The sequence below is a fragment of the Bufo gargarizans genome, chromosome 3, assembly GCF_014858855.1.
Source record: "Bufo gargarizans isolate SCDJY-AF-19 chromosome 3, ASM1485885v1, whole genome shotgun sequence".
Lineage (NCBI taxonomy): Eukaryota > Metazoa > Chordata > Amphibia > Anura > Bufonidae > Bufo > Bufo gargarizans.
This window is the reverse complement of record NC_058082.1, coordinates 379,724,917-379,742,515: the sequence shown is the minus strand read 5'-3', so window position 1 is coordinate 379,742,515 and position 17,599 is coordinate 379,724,917. Positions and strand designations below refer to the sequence as shown.

The following is a 17,599-nucleotide window of genomic DNA, read 5'->3' as shown; positions in this document are numbered from 1 at the left end:
AAGATAGTGGAAACATGGCCATTTAGATAGAAAGATAAATAGATAGATGTTTGATAGTTAGTCATGTTCTAGATAGATGAATAGCTAGATAGAAAGATAGGTAGCTAGATAGATATTAGAAGATGGAAAGATAAGTCGTTAGATATTAGAAGCTTGATAGATATGTGTATGCATAGATATATATGGATAAATTGTTAGATAAATAAATATGTGACGTATAGAGGATAAATAGATCGATAGATAATTTGATAAATTGTTAGATGGCTAGATAGAAAGATTGCTAGATAATAGACCGAACAGATCGGTTGAGATATAATTAGATAGATAGATAGATAAATACTTAAATTGTTATATAGAAATATTGATATCTAATAGAATAGATAGGTGGATATATAACTAGATTGATAGAAAGGTAGATTGGTAGATAAATAGATAGTTATATAAATGGATAGATAGAAAGATAGGATTATAGATGGACGTTAGACGCTAGATAAATGGGTAGATGGATAAAATAGATTGGTAGATAAATTGTTAGATGGATAGAAAGACAGAATAGATAGGTCAATATATAGATTGATAAAGATAGATAAAAATAGATGGGTAGATGGCTAGATAAATTGTTGGATGGATAGAAAGCTTGATAGATAATGGATAGGTCGATGGATAAAATTGATTTGGTAGACAGTTGGTTGGATAGATAGAAAGATAGGAAGTTAGATATTAGAAGATAGATGCATAAAATGGATAGATTGGTAGATAGTTCAATCGATAAATTGTTAGATTAAATATTTATACTATTACTTTATTAATCCGGTTTATAGATGGATAACAGTTTTATATAAATATATTAGAACATGTCCGGACATGTCTGTGAACAGCTGTTCGTATAGATATGTTGAATATCTGTGATAGATGCGGCTATGAAATAGGACAAAATAGGCAGACAGAATTGACCCCGGGAAAGATAGGGCCGCAATTAGCTATTTTTAATATTTTATAAATGATACATTTCTGTGTTAGATGCGGTGATCAAATATTTTGCTTAAATCACTGCAGCATTTGATTTATTAAACACAATCGTACATAATTAAAAGCAAATTAAAAAGATCGCAGGTCCACTAACAAAAGGACTTCTGCCTTGCAGGACCTTCGATAACCTCACGATGGGCAGGGATTTGGTCAGAGTGGGCTGGGGTTATGTGCGGAAAATGGGGTGTTTCAGTGACATCATCAAAGGTCTTTTTGGTTTTAGGAAGATAGAAGGATCAATTAGCCGCTGCCAATATTTATAATTAGCCACTGGCAATATTTATAATGGCTTATAAATAATTTATAGTAAGAGGTTAATACAAGCTTAAGCCTTTCACGCTCAGCACCGTGCATGTATGGCGCTGGGCGGGTGTTTAATGATGGCGCCCGCTCCTGCCCGCTGCGGGCGCAATAGCCGCCGGTGGCCTCCTGCTTCTTCTAGCAGATGCCCGCAACCGGCAGTAATGCCGATCAGACATTTAACCCCTCGGATGCCGTGGTCAATCCTGACCACGGTATCTGAGCGCTCTGAAACCGAAAGTGCCCACTTTTGGTTGCGCTCTGTCTCTCCCGTGTGGCGATCAGAGTAGCTGGAGCATGTATGCAGCAGCCCCTATCTTTATGAATGACAGGAGGCTGCTGCATTGTATTTCTTATGGAGCCCTTGCCTATAATAGGGGTCCATAGAAAACTAGTAAAATCATCATATCATATAAATACAAATCACCCCCCTTCCCCCCCCCCCCCCAAAAAAAAAAAAAAAAAAAAAATATATATATATATATATATATATATATATATATATATATATATATATATATATACATACACACACACACACACACACACACACACACACACACACACACATACATACATCATGGGTGTCGCAAAATCACTTCATTTTCTACAAAAAATGTAAACATATTAAACTTAATTTAATTACTGGCGTGTTGGGACTGCATCGTATACCTTGCAAGACCTTCGGTGACACCATTGAAGGTCCTATAGATAGATAGATGGATCAAATGGCTATTGCCAATATTTATAATAATTTGATAAGCTGTTTATACAAGGTTAATATAATTTTATTTAAAACATATTAAACTTAATAGAATTACTGGAACTTTATCAGATCTAAAAGAATAAAAGAGAATTTAAATGGATGTTATTTTAGGTGGGGTTATGGGCCGAAAGGGGCGTGGTCACCGGTCACTTTGACTTTGACGAGTTATGCATCCCTATACTACTTATTCATTTATCAATTGGGTAAAATACTGAATCCCTACTGTAAATATTTTTAAACAAATTGTGAGGTCATGGAAGTGTAATACAGAATAACTGGGCACCCTCAAAACTGGAATCATTTAAAGCTTTACTTTTAATCTGATATTCCAAAACTTAAAATAAAGTGTAAATATCCAATCTCCATAATGTAGTAATCGCTGAAAATGCCAATGGAACAAATCTGCAGTTTGGACAAGCCAAGGGAAAGATACCCTATTAACGCTCTTTATTACAGACTCTCCTGTTAGTATAAGCAGCACAGACCAAAGTGTCCTAAAGCTTTAAGTCAAGTCCCTTGATTAGGCTTTTCAGTATCGTTTTGATGAAATGTGTAGGGACCTTTTTAGGCTTCCCAGTGTTAAGTAGCATTTCCAGAGGGGTCACTCATTTTCGAGTGGTTGCCTCACTTGTCTGAAAGGAGTATTTAGGATAAGTAAGGAGTAATTGGGAAAACATTTTAGCCCTGTACAGATAACACATGGTACACTGTTCATAACTCCCTTTTATATGTAGTTAGTCCACCAGTTGCATAGAAATCTTGTTTTCACATAATGAGTACACATCAAAGTCATGGGCTGTTAATTCGTAGACAAGTATGTCCATAAAACAAGTGCAACAAAGGTAGACCAACCTGCATCATGCACTACTGCAATGTTTCTGAACCCTTCCCATTCTTCATGCATGCATGATTCCACATTTTACGGAACATCTTCCCCTCTATAGAACTGTCCTATCCTTGTCTGTAATACAGACAAGAATAGGACATGTTTTTTTTTTTCTGTGTGGCCATATGACTGACATATAGATGTGGACAGCACATGGGTTTGCTGTCTGCATCTTTTGGGGTCCCATTGAAGTGAATGGGTCCAAATCCAACCTGCACAAAATGCCTTGTACCTCCAGTGCCTTACTACTTAGCACTGTCCATCTATAGTGGACAGAACTAGAAGTGAATTGGAGCAGCACTGTACTTACCAGCTCCATCCACTACATCGGATGTCTCCAACCCTTGGCACTCCAGCTGTTGTGAAACTACAAATATTAGCATGCTCCATTCTCAGCTATGGGATTTCTGAGAACAGCTGAACAAGTCTTCATGCTGAGAATTGTAGTTTCACAAAAGCTGGTGTGCTGAAGGTTGCTGACCCCTGCATTACACAATAGGTCTGAGCTGCAACTAGGCCATGTGACCGACGTACAGTTACGTCACATGGCTTAGGAAGAGGCTGCGGCACACAGAGTGTCGGACCCCTGCCCATATGATCTTGATTACCTATCCTGAGGATGGGTCATCAATATTATATCCAGGACAAGCCCTTAAGGGGGTTTTCCCATCTCAGGCAATGGGGGCATATCGCTAGGATATGCCCCCATTGTCTGATAGGTGCGGGTCCCACCGCTGGGACCCACACCTACAATGAGAACGGAGAGGGGAAATGAATGGAGGGCGCACTGTGCACGCGCAGCCGCCCTCAATTTATTTCTATGGGGCTGCTGAAAATAGCGAACGGTGGCAGGCAGGGAGTTATAAGGCATACTGTTATGTACTGCTGACATTAGCACATCGCTAATGTCAGTCAGCTACATAACGTTATTTCTCATGACAGAAACCCTTTAAGCATATGTGTTAGCCATGAAGAAGGAGCTGGATGCCCATTTATGATGGATAACATTAAAGAGGACTTGTCACCTCTCCTGACATACCTATTTTATTAGCTACTTGCAATCCCTATGTAATAACAATCCTGGAGCATCTATTCTTATTACTCTATGCTGTGCCATTACTGTATTTCTTCTAGAAGTTTATCAATTAATTGCTAGCAGTCTTGGATATCCTTACTGCAGACTGTTAGCAATTCATTCATAAACCTCTTGTAGAAATAATAAAGGAATGATGCAACATAGCCATTAGAGTAAATGTTCCAGAATCCCTAATACACTGGCAATGTTTGTAGCTGATAAAATGGTCATGTCGGGAGTGATGAAGGGTCCTCCTTAAGCCTCATTCACACGTCAGTGTCTCACGGACGTGTGCTGTACGCGTTCTCCACGGACAGCGCACGTCCCCATTCATTTTAATTAATTATTTTTCAGCTGTGTCAGTGAAGCGCGAATGCAACACGGACAGGAAAAAACAGACGTATGGATCCTTCAGACAGCTTCACGGATGCATCACTGACCATCTGCTCACGGATTTGAACACAGACGTGTGTATGAGGCTTTAAGCATGCACAGCTTGGCCTAAAACATGAGGGAATATGAAAGCTTGTTGACAATAGGCAAACGTTTATTGAAAAGCTGGGAAATTGTCTCAAAATGATGTATATGTCTTTTCTAAAAGTTAATTAAAATAATTCTACGCTCAGAGTTTGGTTAGTTTTTGACTCATAATTTTTGACTGTACACAATCCTGTAAGTGTAGAAAGCTCCACAAAAGTTTGCTGCAGAAATTAAACTAAGGCCCCATGCACACGGCCGTTGTTCACAGCCGTGTGCGGGCCGTGGAACCGCGGCCTGGATCCCTCCTGAGAGCAGGAGCGCACGGCGTCACTGGTTGCTATGACGCCGTGCGCTCCCTGCTGCCGGCACAGTACAGTAATACACTGGTATAGATCATACCAGTGTATTACTGCATAGCGGCGGCAGCAGGGAGCGCACGGCGTCATAGCAACCAGTGACGCCGTGCGCTCCTGCTCTCAGGAGGGATCCAGGCCGCGGTTCCACGGCCTGCACACGGCTGTGAAACACGGCCGTGTGCATGGGGCCTTAAAGAGGAACTTTCACCGGTCCTGACATTACCATATAAATAGCTGGCAGGGTAGGACATACTGATGGCATGTGATATTGCATATTTTTTCTATGCGCTCCTCCGTTACCATGTTGTGCCCTTGTTCTGGTCTCCCGGCTGGTATGTAAATCCATACCACCGGTACAGGAAGGAGGAGACGGCCGTGTTTCTCAAGGGGCGTCTCCCTCTCCCGGACTATGAGCTGGCAAATCGCAGTGGAGAGCAACACAGCCAGGGAGAAGGTGAGCTGTCTTTTTTTTTTCTCAATGGCTGTTAAGCTCTCTGCTGTGATTCTCACAGCCAATGAGAAGGAGACTCACCTTGAGAAACACTGCCATCTCCTCCTCCCTGTACTGATGGTATGGATTTACACATCTGGCGAGAAACCAAAACTGGGGGGGGGAGGGGTATCAGAGCAGTTCATAGTAAAAATAATAAGCAATATCACATGCCATGAGTATGTCCTACCGTGCCGGCTATTTATATGGTAATGTCAGGAGCGGTGAAAGGTCCTCTTTAATTACACATGGCTGAAAAAGCCTCATTATATATTCACAAAATTCTGGGTGCCTGTAGTTTTATCCAGCTGTAGTGTAACCCTATGGTTGTATAAGGACTTAAGCACTTGACCGTGATCAGCCCAGAAAACACAATCCATGTGTCTGCCAGATCTCCCAAGCTGACTGCGGCTCCCCTGAACTGACTGCATCATACTGAGTCAGTTCATATCTGATTGCCGATCTATTCTACTCAATTGACAGTTCAGTACAAGTCATCCACGATCGGATGAGAACTGACTGCATTATAAAACACTGATGCAGTGAGTTAAGTTCCAGCTGTCGGCCCAGGAGATCATCAGATACATGGACTGTGTTTCCTGGGCCAATGATCAGATGTGCATGAGCCCTAAAGATGTGATTTGATTAAAGCAGACCTCTGACCCCTAAGAAGATGTACAGTCATGTGAAAAAATTAGGACACCCTTTGAAAGCATGTGGTTTTTTGTAACATTTTTAATAAAAGGTTATTTCATCTCCGTTTCAACAATACAGAGAGATTAAAGTAATCCAACTAAACAAAGAAAACTGAAGAAAAGTCTTTTCAAGATCTTCTGTAAATGTCATTCTACAAAAATGCCTATTCTAACTGAGGAAAAAGATAGGACACCCTTGCCCCTAATAGCGAGTGTTACCTCCTTTGGCTGAAATAACTGCAGTGAGACGGTTCTTGTAGCCATCTACCAGTCTTCGACATCGGTCTGAGGAAATTTTACCCCACTCCTCAATGCAGAACTTTTTCAGCTGTGAGATGTTTGAGGGGTTTCTTGCACGTACAGCCCTTTTCAAGTCACCCCACAGCATCTCAATGGGATTCAAATCTGGACTTTGACTTGGCCATTCCAGGACTCTCCATTTCTTCTTTTTCAGCCAATCTTTGGTTGATTTACTAGTATGTTTTGGGTCATTGTCATGTTGCATGGTCCAGTTCCGCTTCAGCTTTAATTTTCTAACTGATGGTCTCACATGTTCTTCAAGCACCTTCTGATACACAGTAGAATTCATCGTGGATTCTATGATGGTGAGCTGACCAGGTCCTGCTGCAGCAAAGCAGCCCCAAACCATGACACTTCCACCTCCATGCTTCACAGTTGGTATGAGGTTCTTTTCTTGGAATGCTGTGTTTGGTTTACGCCAAACATGTCCTCTGCTGTTGTGTCCAAATAATTCAATTTTGGACTCATCTGTCCAAAGAACATTATTCCAGAAGTCCTGGTCTTTGTCAACTTTATCTCTGGCAAATGTCAGTCTGGCCTCGATGTTTCTCTTGGAAAGCAAAGGTTTCCTCCTTGCACACCTCCCATGCAAGTTAAACTTGTACAGTCTCTTTCTGATTGTAGAGGCATGTACTTCTACATCAACAGTAGCCAGAGCCTGCTGTAGTTCTCGAGATGACACTTTAGGGTTTTTGGATACCTCTTTTAGCATCTTGCGGTCTGCTCTTGGGGTGAACTTGCTGGGGCGACCAGTCCTGGGCATGTTGGCAGTTGTTTTGAAAGCCCTCCACTTGTAGACTATCTTCCGGACAGTGGAATGGCTGATTTCAAAATCTTTTGAGATCTTTTTAAATCCCTTCCTAGACTCATAGGCTGCTACAATCTTTTTTCTGAAGTCCTCTGACAGCTCTTTTGCTCTCACCATGGTGCTCACTCTCACTTCAACAGTCAGGAGCACACCAAACTAAATGTCTGAGGTTTAAATAGGGCAAGCCTCATTCAACATGCAGAGTAACGATCTACTAATTATGTGCACCTGGTGTGATATACCTGTGTGAGATCTGAGCCAATTTAAGAGGGAATACATGTGAGGGTGTCCTATCTTTTTCCTCAGTTAGAATAGGCATTTTTGTAGAATGACATTTACAGAAGATCTTGAAAAGACTTTTCTTCAGTTTTCTTTGTTTAGTTGGATTACTTTAATCTCTCTGTATTGTTGAAACGGAGATGAAATAACCTTTTATTAAAAATGTTACAAAAAACCACATGCTTTCAAAGGGTGTCCTAATTTTTTCACATGACTGTATTATGATCAGCACTGCATTTTGGACCACTGCCAGAACTGATTGTCAGATTGTGTAGATCATATTACCAAGCAAAATTGTCTTTGTATTCATTGTACTTTCAAAAAGATCTTAAATCATTTCCTTTTCTTATTTTCTTTAGTATATCCACTCAGCTGGTATTATCCATAGAGTAAGTAGTGTCACTGTTCTGTGTTGTTTTAAACATTAAGCATTTTCAAGTTGAAGGGTTTGTATGATGTAAATAAATGACAAATTGACAGACAAGAAACTGGGTAAAAGACTAAAAAGCGTTCACCTTTTGAAAGTACCACCACTCGGTCACGTCTCTGGCAGGGACGATAGCTGCAGCGTCTGAGCTGTTGGACTTTTTTTTTTTTTTTTTTTTTTTTTTTTTTCAGGGTGATACATTTTTACTATTTGCAAGCATGCATCTAGACCACACAAGTATTTTAACTTTTTTCAGAGTTGTTTTAAAGGAAGTCTGTCATTATAACATTCAGTTTTCATAAAGATACATACCTTTGTCTATATGATCTGTTAGAACCTATGAACATCTTGGGCTACTTTTAAACTTGTGTCTTTGCCTGATCCCGCAGGGATTAGCAAAAATGCTTCCGGTACTGATGATACAACCATCTGCATCCGTTATGAACGGATCCGGTTTTATTATCTTTAACATAGCAATGACTCCTTTGTCATGAATACCATTTGAAAGTCAATGGGGGACAGATCCGTTTTCCCCATTGACTTGCATTTTGGGTCATGCCGGATCCGTTTTGCACCGCATCCCATGACTGAAAGAAAACTGCGGTTTGCTCTCCAGTATCTTCAGTTACGTTTTGTCCCTATTGACAATGAATGGGGAAAAAACTGAAGCGTTTTTATCTGTTATTGAGGTCCTATGACTGATCTCAATACCGGAAAATGTAAACGCAAGTATGAAAGTAGCCTTAAATGAGTGGGCTCCAACAAAACTCTGTAAGAATGGCCCTGCTCTTGTAGACTAGCTGTCCATTTACTATATGGATTGCTCTTCATCTTAATCCCTGTGTGTGTGTGTGTGTGTGTGTGTGTGTGTGTGTATATATGTATGTATATGTGTGTATATATAATATATAAATCTCTCTATATCTATAGAATTCTCACAAAAATGTACTCACTTTTGTTGACAGCGGTTTAGACATTAAAGCAGGCATGTCCAAACTGTGGCCCTCCAGCTGTTACAAAACTACAACTCCCAGCATGCCCTAATAGCTGTAAGCTATCCAGGCATGCTGGGAGTTGTAGTTTTGCAACAGCTGGAGGGCCGCAGTTTGGACATGCCTGCATTAAAGGGTCTGTCCGAGTTATATTTATTGATGACCTATCCTCAGGATAGAAAAGTGCAGATGGTATCAGCAGCATCTCACATCATCGACTTTTATTTGGACTTCAAAGCAATAATACAAATGGCAATGTTTAGCCTGATACACAGCCTTTGTCAAGCCTGTGTATCAGCCGAAACGTTGCTATTTGTATTATTGCTTTGAAGTCCAAATAAAAGTCGATGATGTAAGATGCTGCTGATACCATCTGCACTTTTCTATATATTCTGGCCGTTGGATCCAAGGCCATCAGTGAGGCTGTTGCATCTATTTGGATACATCAACAAGGACCGAGTGGTGCTGCTTCTACACTTTGTTTATTGCTATCCTCAGGATAGGTCATCAATATCAGATCGGCTGTGGTCCGACACCCGGCACCCCCGCTGATCAGCTGTTTGAAGAGGAGGTGCACGCCGTGCCAGTGCTGCCTCCTGTTCACTGTTTACCGTCTCGCTGTTGCATCTGCAGCGGTGAGCAGGTGTAATTACACCTAACCGTCTATTCATTTCAATGGGCTGGAGTGATCCGTCCCATTGACATGAATGGGAAGGCTTGGGTGTAATTATACCTGCTCACCACTGCCGATGCAACGGCGAGAAGGTAAACCGTGAAGAGGAGGCAGAGCTGGCACGACGCGCGCCTTATCTTCAAACAGCTGAGCGGCGGGGGTGCCGGGTGTTGGACCCCAGCCGATCTGATATTGATGACCTATACTGAAAAAATTGTGGGGTGTACTTTGTGTGAACACCCTGCGATTTAAGTTCTCCCACTTAGAAATCATGGAGGGGTCTGAAATTCACATTGTAGGTGCATTCCCACTCTGAGAGAGAGGATAAAAAAAATCAGGAAATCACATTGTAGGTTTGTTTTTAAATAATTTAATTGTCTTGCACTGCTGACCTTACTGTAAGTATTTGAACACCTGAAAAACATCAAGAATTCTGGCTCTCAAAGACCTGTTACTGTGCCTTTTAAAATTCCACCTCTACTCCACTCATTAATCTAACTTAGTAGCACCTGTCTGAGCTCTTTAAAGACCCCTGTCCACCCCACAGTCAAGTGATATCAGATGGATAAAAGGGAAACACATGGGTGCCAAGTGAAAGGTGTATATCTGAGAGTTAGATGATGTAAAAGAATAATGGAGATTAGAAACTCATGATCAGTTATGAAATTAGGCTACTTTTACACTAGCAGCAGGACGGATCCGACGGACTGTTCACCCGGTTGGATCCGTCCTGCCGCTATTTCGCCGTGCCGCCAGACTGACACTCTGTCCCCATTGACAGTGCACGGCTAGAGGCTAAAAGTACTGCATGTACGACTTTTTAGTCCGGTGGCCTCTCAGCGCACACTGCAGTGCTGCGCCGGAGCTCCGCCCCCCCCATTATAGTCAGGGGGACGGAGTGGCAGTCCGGCGGCAGGACGGATCCGACAGGGTGAAAGTACCCTTAGGCAGGTGAAAAGTGGTAATGTGACGTTAAAATGGTACTTTAAAAGTGGAAAAATAAAAATAAATAGAAAAACACTCTAAAAGTGTTGCATCTAAAAAGTTGCATCGAGTAGGGGACTTACTTCACCAGGGAGGGAGGTATACGATAAGCATAAAACACCTATACCTTCTCCGCCGAGGTCACTTGTCAGATGGTATGGATATCGCCTTCACGTCCCAAAAGAAATGTAACCAGGGCTCCAAATGGAAGACTCTTTATTTAATATAAGCTCAACGCGTTTTGGGGTGTATCCCTCTTTCTCAAGAGCAAGATACAATAAAAACCTACATAATGCCATGTACAGGTGAAACTCGAAAAAATTGAGTTTCCATCTCATCACCATGACTGCCCACAAGGAGATTAAACCTGACCTCTGTGTAGGGGCTTGAACAGAGAGAGGGTTTAAATCCCCCCCCCCCCCCCCCCCACCAGGAGGCCCCTCTGCGCCGGTTGCCATAAGTTCCCCTGTGGGGAAAGTGCCTATATCACCAATACTTGATTGCACTTGTGGTCAGGGAACTCGGGTTCCTCTCTCCTCCTTCTCAGGCTTTGGGGGCAAATATAATTTTCAATGCATTTATATCAGCCTGATTAAGGTCGCTCTCCCCTCCTAGGTCCCTAAGGAGGTGCAGAAGAAGGTTAGGAAGCCCGCCAAGTGCATATCGTGCTTTAGGCGGCTTCCAGATGATTACCATAAAAGACTATGTAAAGATTGCATTTCAAGTGTTATACGTGAAGAACAACCTTCCCTAATTGAGGAGTTTAGGTCCATGATTCACAAAGAAGTCAGATCCTCTTTATCTCAGCTTACTTCTTTACCTAGGGATCCACCCCCAGCTAAAAGACAGAAAATGGCATCCCCCTATTCCTCAGATTCAGACGGAATAGCTGATGACACTTCGTCCTCTAGTCCCTGGGACGACAAGGAGGCCTCCTCTGACCTAGAATACTCTGAATCCGACAGAAGATTTAGTTTTTCCTCTGAATGCATGCCAGACTTATTAAAGACTGTCAGAGCCACTATGGGGGTGGAGGAAGCTCAGAAGTCCCATTCAGTAAAGGACAAAATGTTTGGAGGCCTTTGTGTTTAAAAAAAAAACAACTAGTTTTTCCTATAAACGAGAATATACGTGAGATGGTCCTCGACGAGTGGTCCAATCCCGAGAAACGCTTAGGGGTACCTAAGTCATTTCGGAATCGACTTCTATTTGATCCAATTGAGTGCAAAATATTTAATGAAACATCTAAAATCGATGTTCAGGTCGCAAAAGTAAATAAGAAGACAGCGCTACCATTTGAGGACGCCTCACAGTTACGCGACCCCATGGACAGGAAGCCGGACAGCTTATCGAAGAAATCCTGGGAGGTCGCAATGTACAACCTAAAGTCTAATGTTGCTCCTACCTCGGTGGCAAGGGCCATGGAGTTGTGGTTAAACAAACTAGAGACTCGTATCCGCGACAAGACCCCTAGGGAGGAAATCTTAAATTGCATTTATGGTGGACGCCTCGGCGGAATCCATAAGATTCGCCGCCATGGATGACGGCCTATCCAGTGCGGCCTGCCGGGCCTTGTGGATGAAGTGCTGGTCCAGGGATAAAACCTCAAAGATTAAGTTGTTCTCTATCCCCTTCTCGGGGGAGTACATCTTTGGCCCTGGTTTAGACCATATTTTAGAAAGGGCGTCAGACAAAAAGAAAGGTTTCCCCGAAGTACGATCCTATAAAAGAAAATGTCCCTTTCGTGCCTACGCTAGTCAGGGTAGGCCCTACAGAGATGAAGGGAAGTCGGGTCGCTGGAGCTACCGCAAGGGTGGCAAGGGAAGAGGCACTCCCCTCCTCCCAGGGTAAATCTAGCGACAGACAATGACGCCAGAGTCAGGGGGAGATTGAAGCATTTTCTAGCCCCTTGGGTTTCCATTACCCAGAATCCTTGAGCCCGGGAGATCATAAGATCCAGCCTCCAAATAGAGTTTTCTTTATCTCCCCCAAACCGTTTCATTGTCACCAGTCCCGCCTCATCCTCAGTAAACAAGAAAATCGTCAGGGAGTCCAAAGCCTTCTAGAGATGGGCGTAGTAACCCAGGTCCCATTGTCACAGGTAGGGCAGGCGTTCTATTCAAACCTCTTCCTGGTCCAAAAGACCCTAAACAAATTTTTTGTCTATCGGAGATTCAGGAGTCTCTAAAGTCTCTGATACCACTGATAGGCAGAAATGCTCTGATGTGCTCTGTAGACCTAAGGGACTCCTACTATCACATCCCGATCCACCCAGATTCCCAGAAATTTCTGAAATTTGCAATTCGGGATTGCAAAGGCTTAATCACTTCCAATTTACGGCTCTTCCCTTTGGAATATCTGCTCCCAGAGTCTTAACGAAGCTTGTTGTCGAGATAGTGGCCTCCTTGAGGCACAGAGGCTTGGTGATCGTACCATACTTAGATGATTTTATCATAATTGGGGACAGCGACAGTCAGCTCAGAGCGGATCTAGACACCTTCCTATCATTCATACGGAATCTAGGTTGGTAAATTAACCGGCAGAAATCAAATCTCCAACCATCTAGTACGATTCAGTTTCTGGGGGTCATTCTAGATTCCCAAGTTCAACGCACGTTCCTAACATTGGACAAAATCAGAAACCTTTTGTTTAAAGCCATGAGCCTTTTACATCTTCTCTCGTCTTGCATACCCTCGGTACTCTGGAGTCAGTCGCACTTCCGGATCCTCTAAGCCTGGATTCTCAGAACATGGAACAGGCAGCAGAACTCCCTGAATCAGAGTGTCCATCCTTCTACTAGTGAAGACCTCCCTAGACTGGTGGACGAACTTGAACAACCTCTTCTTGGGAGTCCCCTGGGAGAAGGCTCCTTACGTTCAGATCCTAACGGACGCAAGCGAAAAAGGATGGGGAGCGAAGGTGGGGGATCATTAATTTCAGGGTACCTAGCCACCAACAACTCGTTCTCAATCCTCCAACTTCAGAGAGCTGAGGGCGGTTTGGGAGTCATTGAAGGCTGCGGAAGACCTCCAAGGTCTACACATAAAAGTCCTATCCGACAACATGACTACAGTAGCGGGCCTTTCCCGTCAAGGTGGGACAAGATCAGGGAAACGGATGTACATATCAGAAAAATGTTTCAATTAGGCAGAGCTCCATGTAAAATCCATCTCTGCGATTCACCTGAAGGAGGCTCTGAACATGGAGGCAGACTACCTCAATCAAAACCTAATAGACCACACGGAATGGTCTCTGAATCGGGTAGTTTTTCAAATACTGATAGACAGATGGGGCACCCCTCAAATAGATCTGTTCGCCTCAAGAGAAAATGCGAAGGTACCAACATTCTGCTCCTAAGTACACGGGACAATCCTTGGGCGCTGGATGCATTCACGATACAATGGAATTGGAACTTTTGCTATGCATTTCCTCCATTGCCTCTGATTCCCAAAATAATCCAAAAGCTCAGCCAAGAACATGCAACTCTGATCCTAATAGCCCCTTACTGGCTGAAGAGAAGTTGGTTTCCTTCGCTGAAAAACCTCTCGGTAGAAAGCCCGTGGCCTCTTTCACCCAGGAGGGATCTCCTTCATCAGGGACCAATCTTACACCACAACCCAAACTTCCTAAAGTTGACCTGTTGATCCTGAGGTCCAGATGCTAAAATCTCAGGGTCTCTCCGATGGTGAGTAGAAGGAAGGTCACCTATTCTATCTACTTCAAAATTTGGAAAAGGTTTTGTTCTTGGATAGGTAGTCTTGTCCCCAATTCTGAACCTCCTAACATTCAAAAAATCTTGGAGTTTCTCCAGCAAGGTATTGAACTTTGCCTCAGACCTTCCCCCCTTAAAGTACAAATCTCAGCCCTGGCTTGCTTCTTTGACCGTAACCTAGCTAACCACTGCTGGATCAGAAGATTCATGCGGGCAGCCTCACGCCTCCGTCCTTCTCTAAAGTCTCGTATCCCTACTTGGGACTTAAACGTTGTACTTACAGGCCTGACACTCACCCCCTTTGAACATTTACTCGATTGTTCTATTAAACATCTATCTCTAAAGACCACTTTCCTTATAGCCATTACATCCGCAAGGAGGCTGGGCGAGATACAAGCCTTATCCACACGGGAGCCATAGCTCCGTATCACTGATGATAGAATCGTCCTCAGATTAGATCTAGGTTTTCTTCCTAAAATCGTATCCAATTTCCAAAATCGCACTAGCGCAGCCCTCAGTGGGTACTGTGTCTGCGTGAGACTTCGCTCGGCTGTCAGGGAGGGGGAGGAGAGGGATGAGACGCTGTGGGCGGTTAGGGATTCAGGAGGAAGGCGTTTTGGGCACTGCAGGGGGCGTTACTGGGCACACAAAGTGGAACATAACGCCCCTCTGGGCACCTTCAAGATTAATTAGCATAATTATAAAAGTAATTTTTCAGCAAAACTACTGGACGGATTACAGTATAGAACAGCAAAGCCGATTCAAGGTAATCTGTGGAGCATGACTGGTTTAAAATCTGAATTTGTGTTATGAGAGGTGACAGAATCCCTTTAAATCAATGGACTTTTGCACGATAGTCTAATTTTTCGAGTTTCACCTGTGTATATATACATATCCATACATTGATCAATTGAACTGTGAATTGATTTTAGGCGGGAACCGGAAGTGGGGGACGTCACTTCCGGCTATACAAACACTGATATATCTTAAATAGTGTAGTGAGTATAGGCAAAGACTAATTCCTCCCCATAGGTCGGTTACATATTGTGTGTTATATTAAAGTACAATAAGTATACCTTGTTAGTATCCCCTCTCCACTCCAAGCTGGAACGCACCCGTAGGTTTCGGAGGTGTGGCTAGCTCAGGGAGGAGGCGCTTCAAAATTGCTAAAAGACGTGCGTGCGCTCCAATATGGAACGCATGCAGCAGATGGTCAAGGAAGTGCAATGCGTTCCACCGTGGAACGCACGTCAGATTGAAGCAGTGGCAGCCATGCGCGTTCCACAGTGGAGCGGGATAGTCCGTGGGGAATGATTTGCAAGGTGCTGGGGCTGGACATATATATGTATGTAATCCATATAAATGTAGGACCAGAATTCATATGAGGATACAGGAATTATATATGAATTATATAGCCCATGCAAATATCAATATAAAATAAAATAAAATTTGTATAAAAAGACAAAAATTAATTTAAAAATTCATAGAAATGTACATGATGGGGTACAGAAATACTTAATGGAGGTCTCCTAATAGAATAGGAATACATAAATTCTCATAAAACTACTTATAAAAATCTCCTAATGAATGAAATGAATAAGGTAAATTAGTTGAATAAAAATCATAATATACAAGTAGGTAGATCGATCTAAGAGTACATTGTACTCAAAATGATGAGTTATTTTTGTGGTGAGATATTTTTCTATGGCTTTCACACTTGCGGCAGCGGAATCCGGCAAAACGGATGCCAACTGATTGCATTTTAAGACTGATCAGGATCCTGATCCGTCTTACAAATGCATTGCAAGAACATTTTTACCGGTCTGCGCCGGATCCGGCATTCAGGCAAGTCTTGAGTTTTTTTGGGCCGGAGATAAAACCGTAAAAGACCGAACTGAAGACATCCTTATACATCCTGAACGTAATGCTCTCCATTCAGAATTTATAGGGATTAAACTGATCAATTATTTTCCGGTATAGAGCCCCTAGGATGGAACTCTATGCTGGAAAAGAAAAAACGCAAGTGTGAAAGTACCCTATATCAAAACCTTTTGTATGTTGAAGACTTATTATATTCTAGATTCATCAATCCTATACTACCAAGGGTGAGTCACCTAATAAAAAAAAAAATATATATATATATATATATATATATATATATATATATATCCCTATCCTATTATCTTTGTGAATACATTAGTAGTAGATGGGACATTTAGGGGTGGTTTATGTAATGATGGTGAGAGTAAGTCAAAAGGCTAATTAGTAGTTAGTAATTATTATGCTCTAAGGCTTCATTGAGGCCAAACGGTATGAGGGAGTTGAAACGGAATATACAAAACATCTCCTTGCGACATAGGTGTTGGAAGGATTTAGGGTCCCATTCTATGGGGGTTAGACTAAGGAGAGACGCATTGCCGGAATGTATTTGTTTGAAGTGTCTGGATACTCTGTGTTATTATGTAGGATTTTATTGCATTTTGCACTTGAGAAAGGTGGATACACCCCAAAACGCTTTAAGCTTATATTAAATAAAGAGTCTTCCATTTGGAGCCCTGGTTACCTTTCTTTTGGGACGTGAAGGCGATATCCATACCATCTGACAAGCGACCTCGGCGGGGAGGAGAAGGTATAAGTATTTTATGCTTATCCTATACCACCCTCCCTGGTGAAGTAAGTCCCCTACTCGATGCAACTTTATTAGATGCAACACTTCTAGTGTTTTTCTGTTTTATTTTGAGCTTTCCATTTTTAAAGTAACATTTTAACGTCACAGTACCACTTTTCACCTGCCTAACTAATCTCATATCTGTTCATGAGTTTCTAATCTCTCTATTAATTATTCTTTCACATCTTGTTTTAGCATAATTTAACTCTCAGATATACACCGTTCACTTGGCACCCCTGTGTTTCCCTTTTCTCCATCTGATATCATCTGAGTTCAGAAGGGGAACACACACCTCCTCTTTTCTTTACTCGTCAAAATATTTGCAGTGTACCTTAATGTACTGCTCTTTGCTTGGGTGCGGCCTTGAGGTCGGCTCTTGAACTACCTTGTACCCATTTTCCTCATCACAATTTTTCATCCATTGGTAGTGTTCATGGCGCTTCTTAATCCATCTTCTCTTACCTTTTTTTTCTCCTTTTGCTGATGCTCCCCATAGTCAGTCAGACACCAACTACTACCATGGGCAGGACCAAAGAACTGTCAAAAGACACCAGAGACAAAATTGTGGACTTCCACAAGACTGAAAGGGCTACGGGGCAATTGCCAAGCAGCTTGGTGAAAATAGATCAACTGAGGCTAAAGACGACTGTCAATCTCCCTTGGACTGGGGCTCCATGCA

General features: G+C 42.4%; 1 protein-coding gene across 6 annotated transcripts in view; it reads left to right on the top strand.

Moving 5' to 3' along the window:
* LOC122933278 (mitogen-activated protein kinase 14) overlaps positions 1–17,599 on the top strand; it is a 247,058-nt gene that overhangs the window by 80,664 nt on the left and 148,795 nt on the right. For 3 of the 6 annotated variants that reach the window (XM_044288156.1, XM_044288155.1, XM_044288154.1), the window contains exon 5: positions 7,824–7,853. The exons of the other annotated variants lie outside the window; for them this stretch is intronic. In XM_044288156.1, the coding sequence (XP_044144091.1) occupies positions 7,824–7,853 (30 nt within the window). The remainder of the gene's footprint in view (positions 1–7,823; positions 7,854–17,599) is intronic. 6 annotated transcript variants of the gene reach the window in all.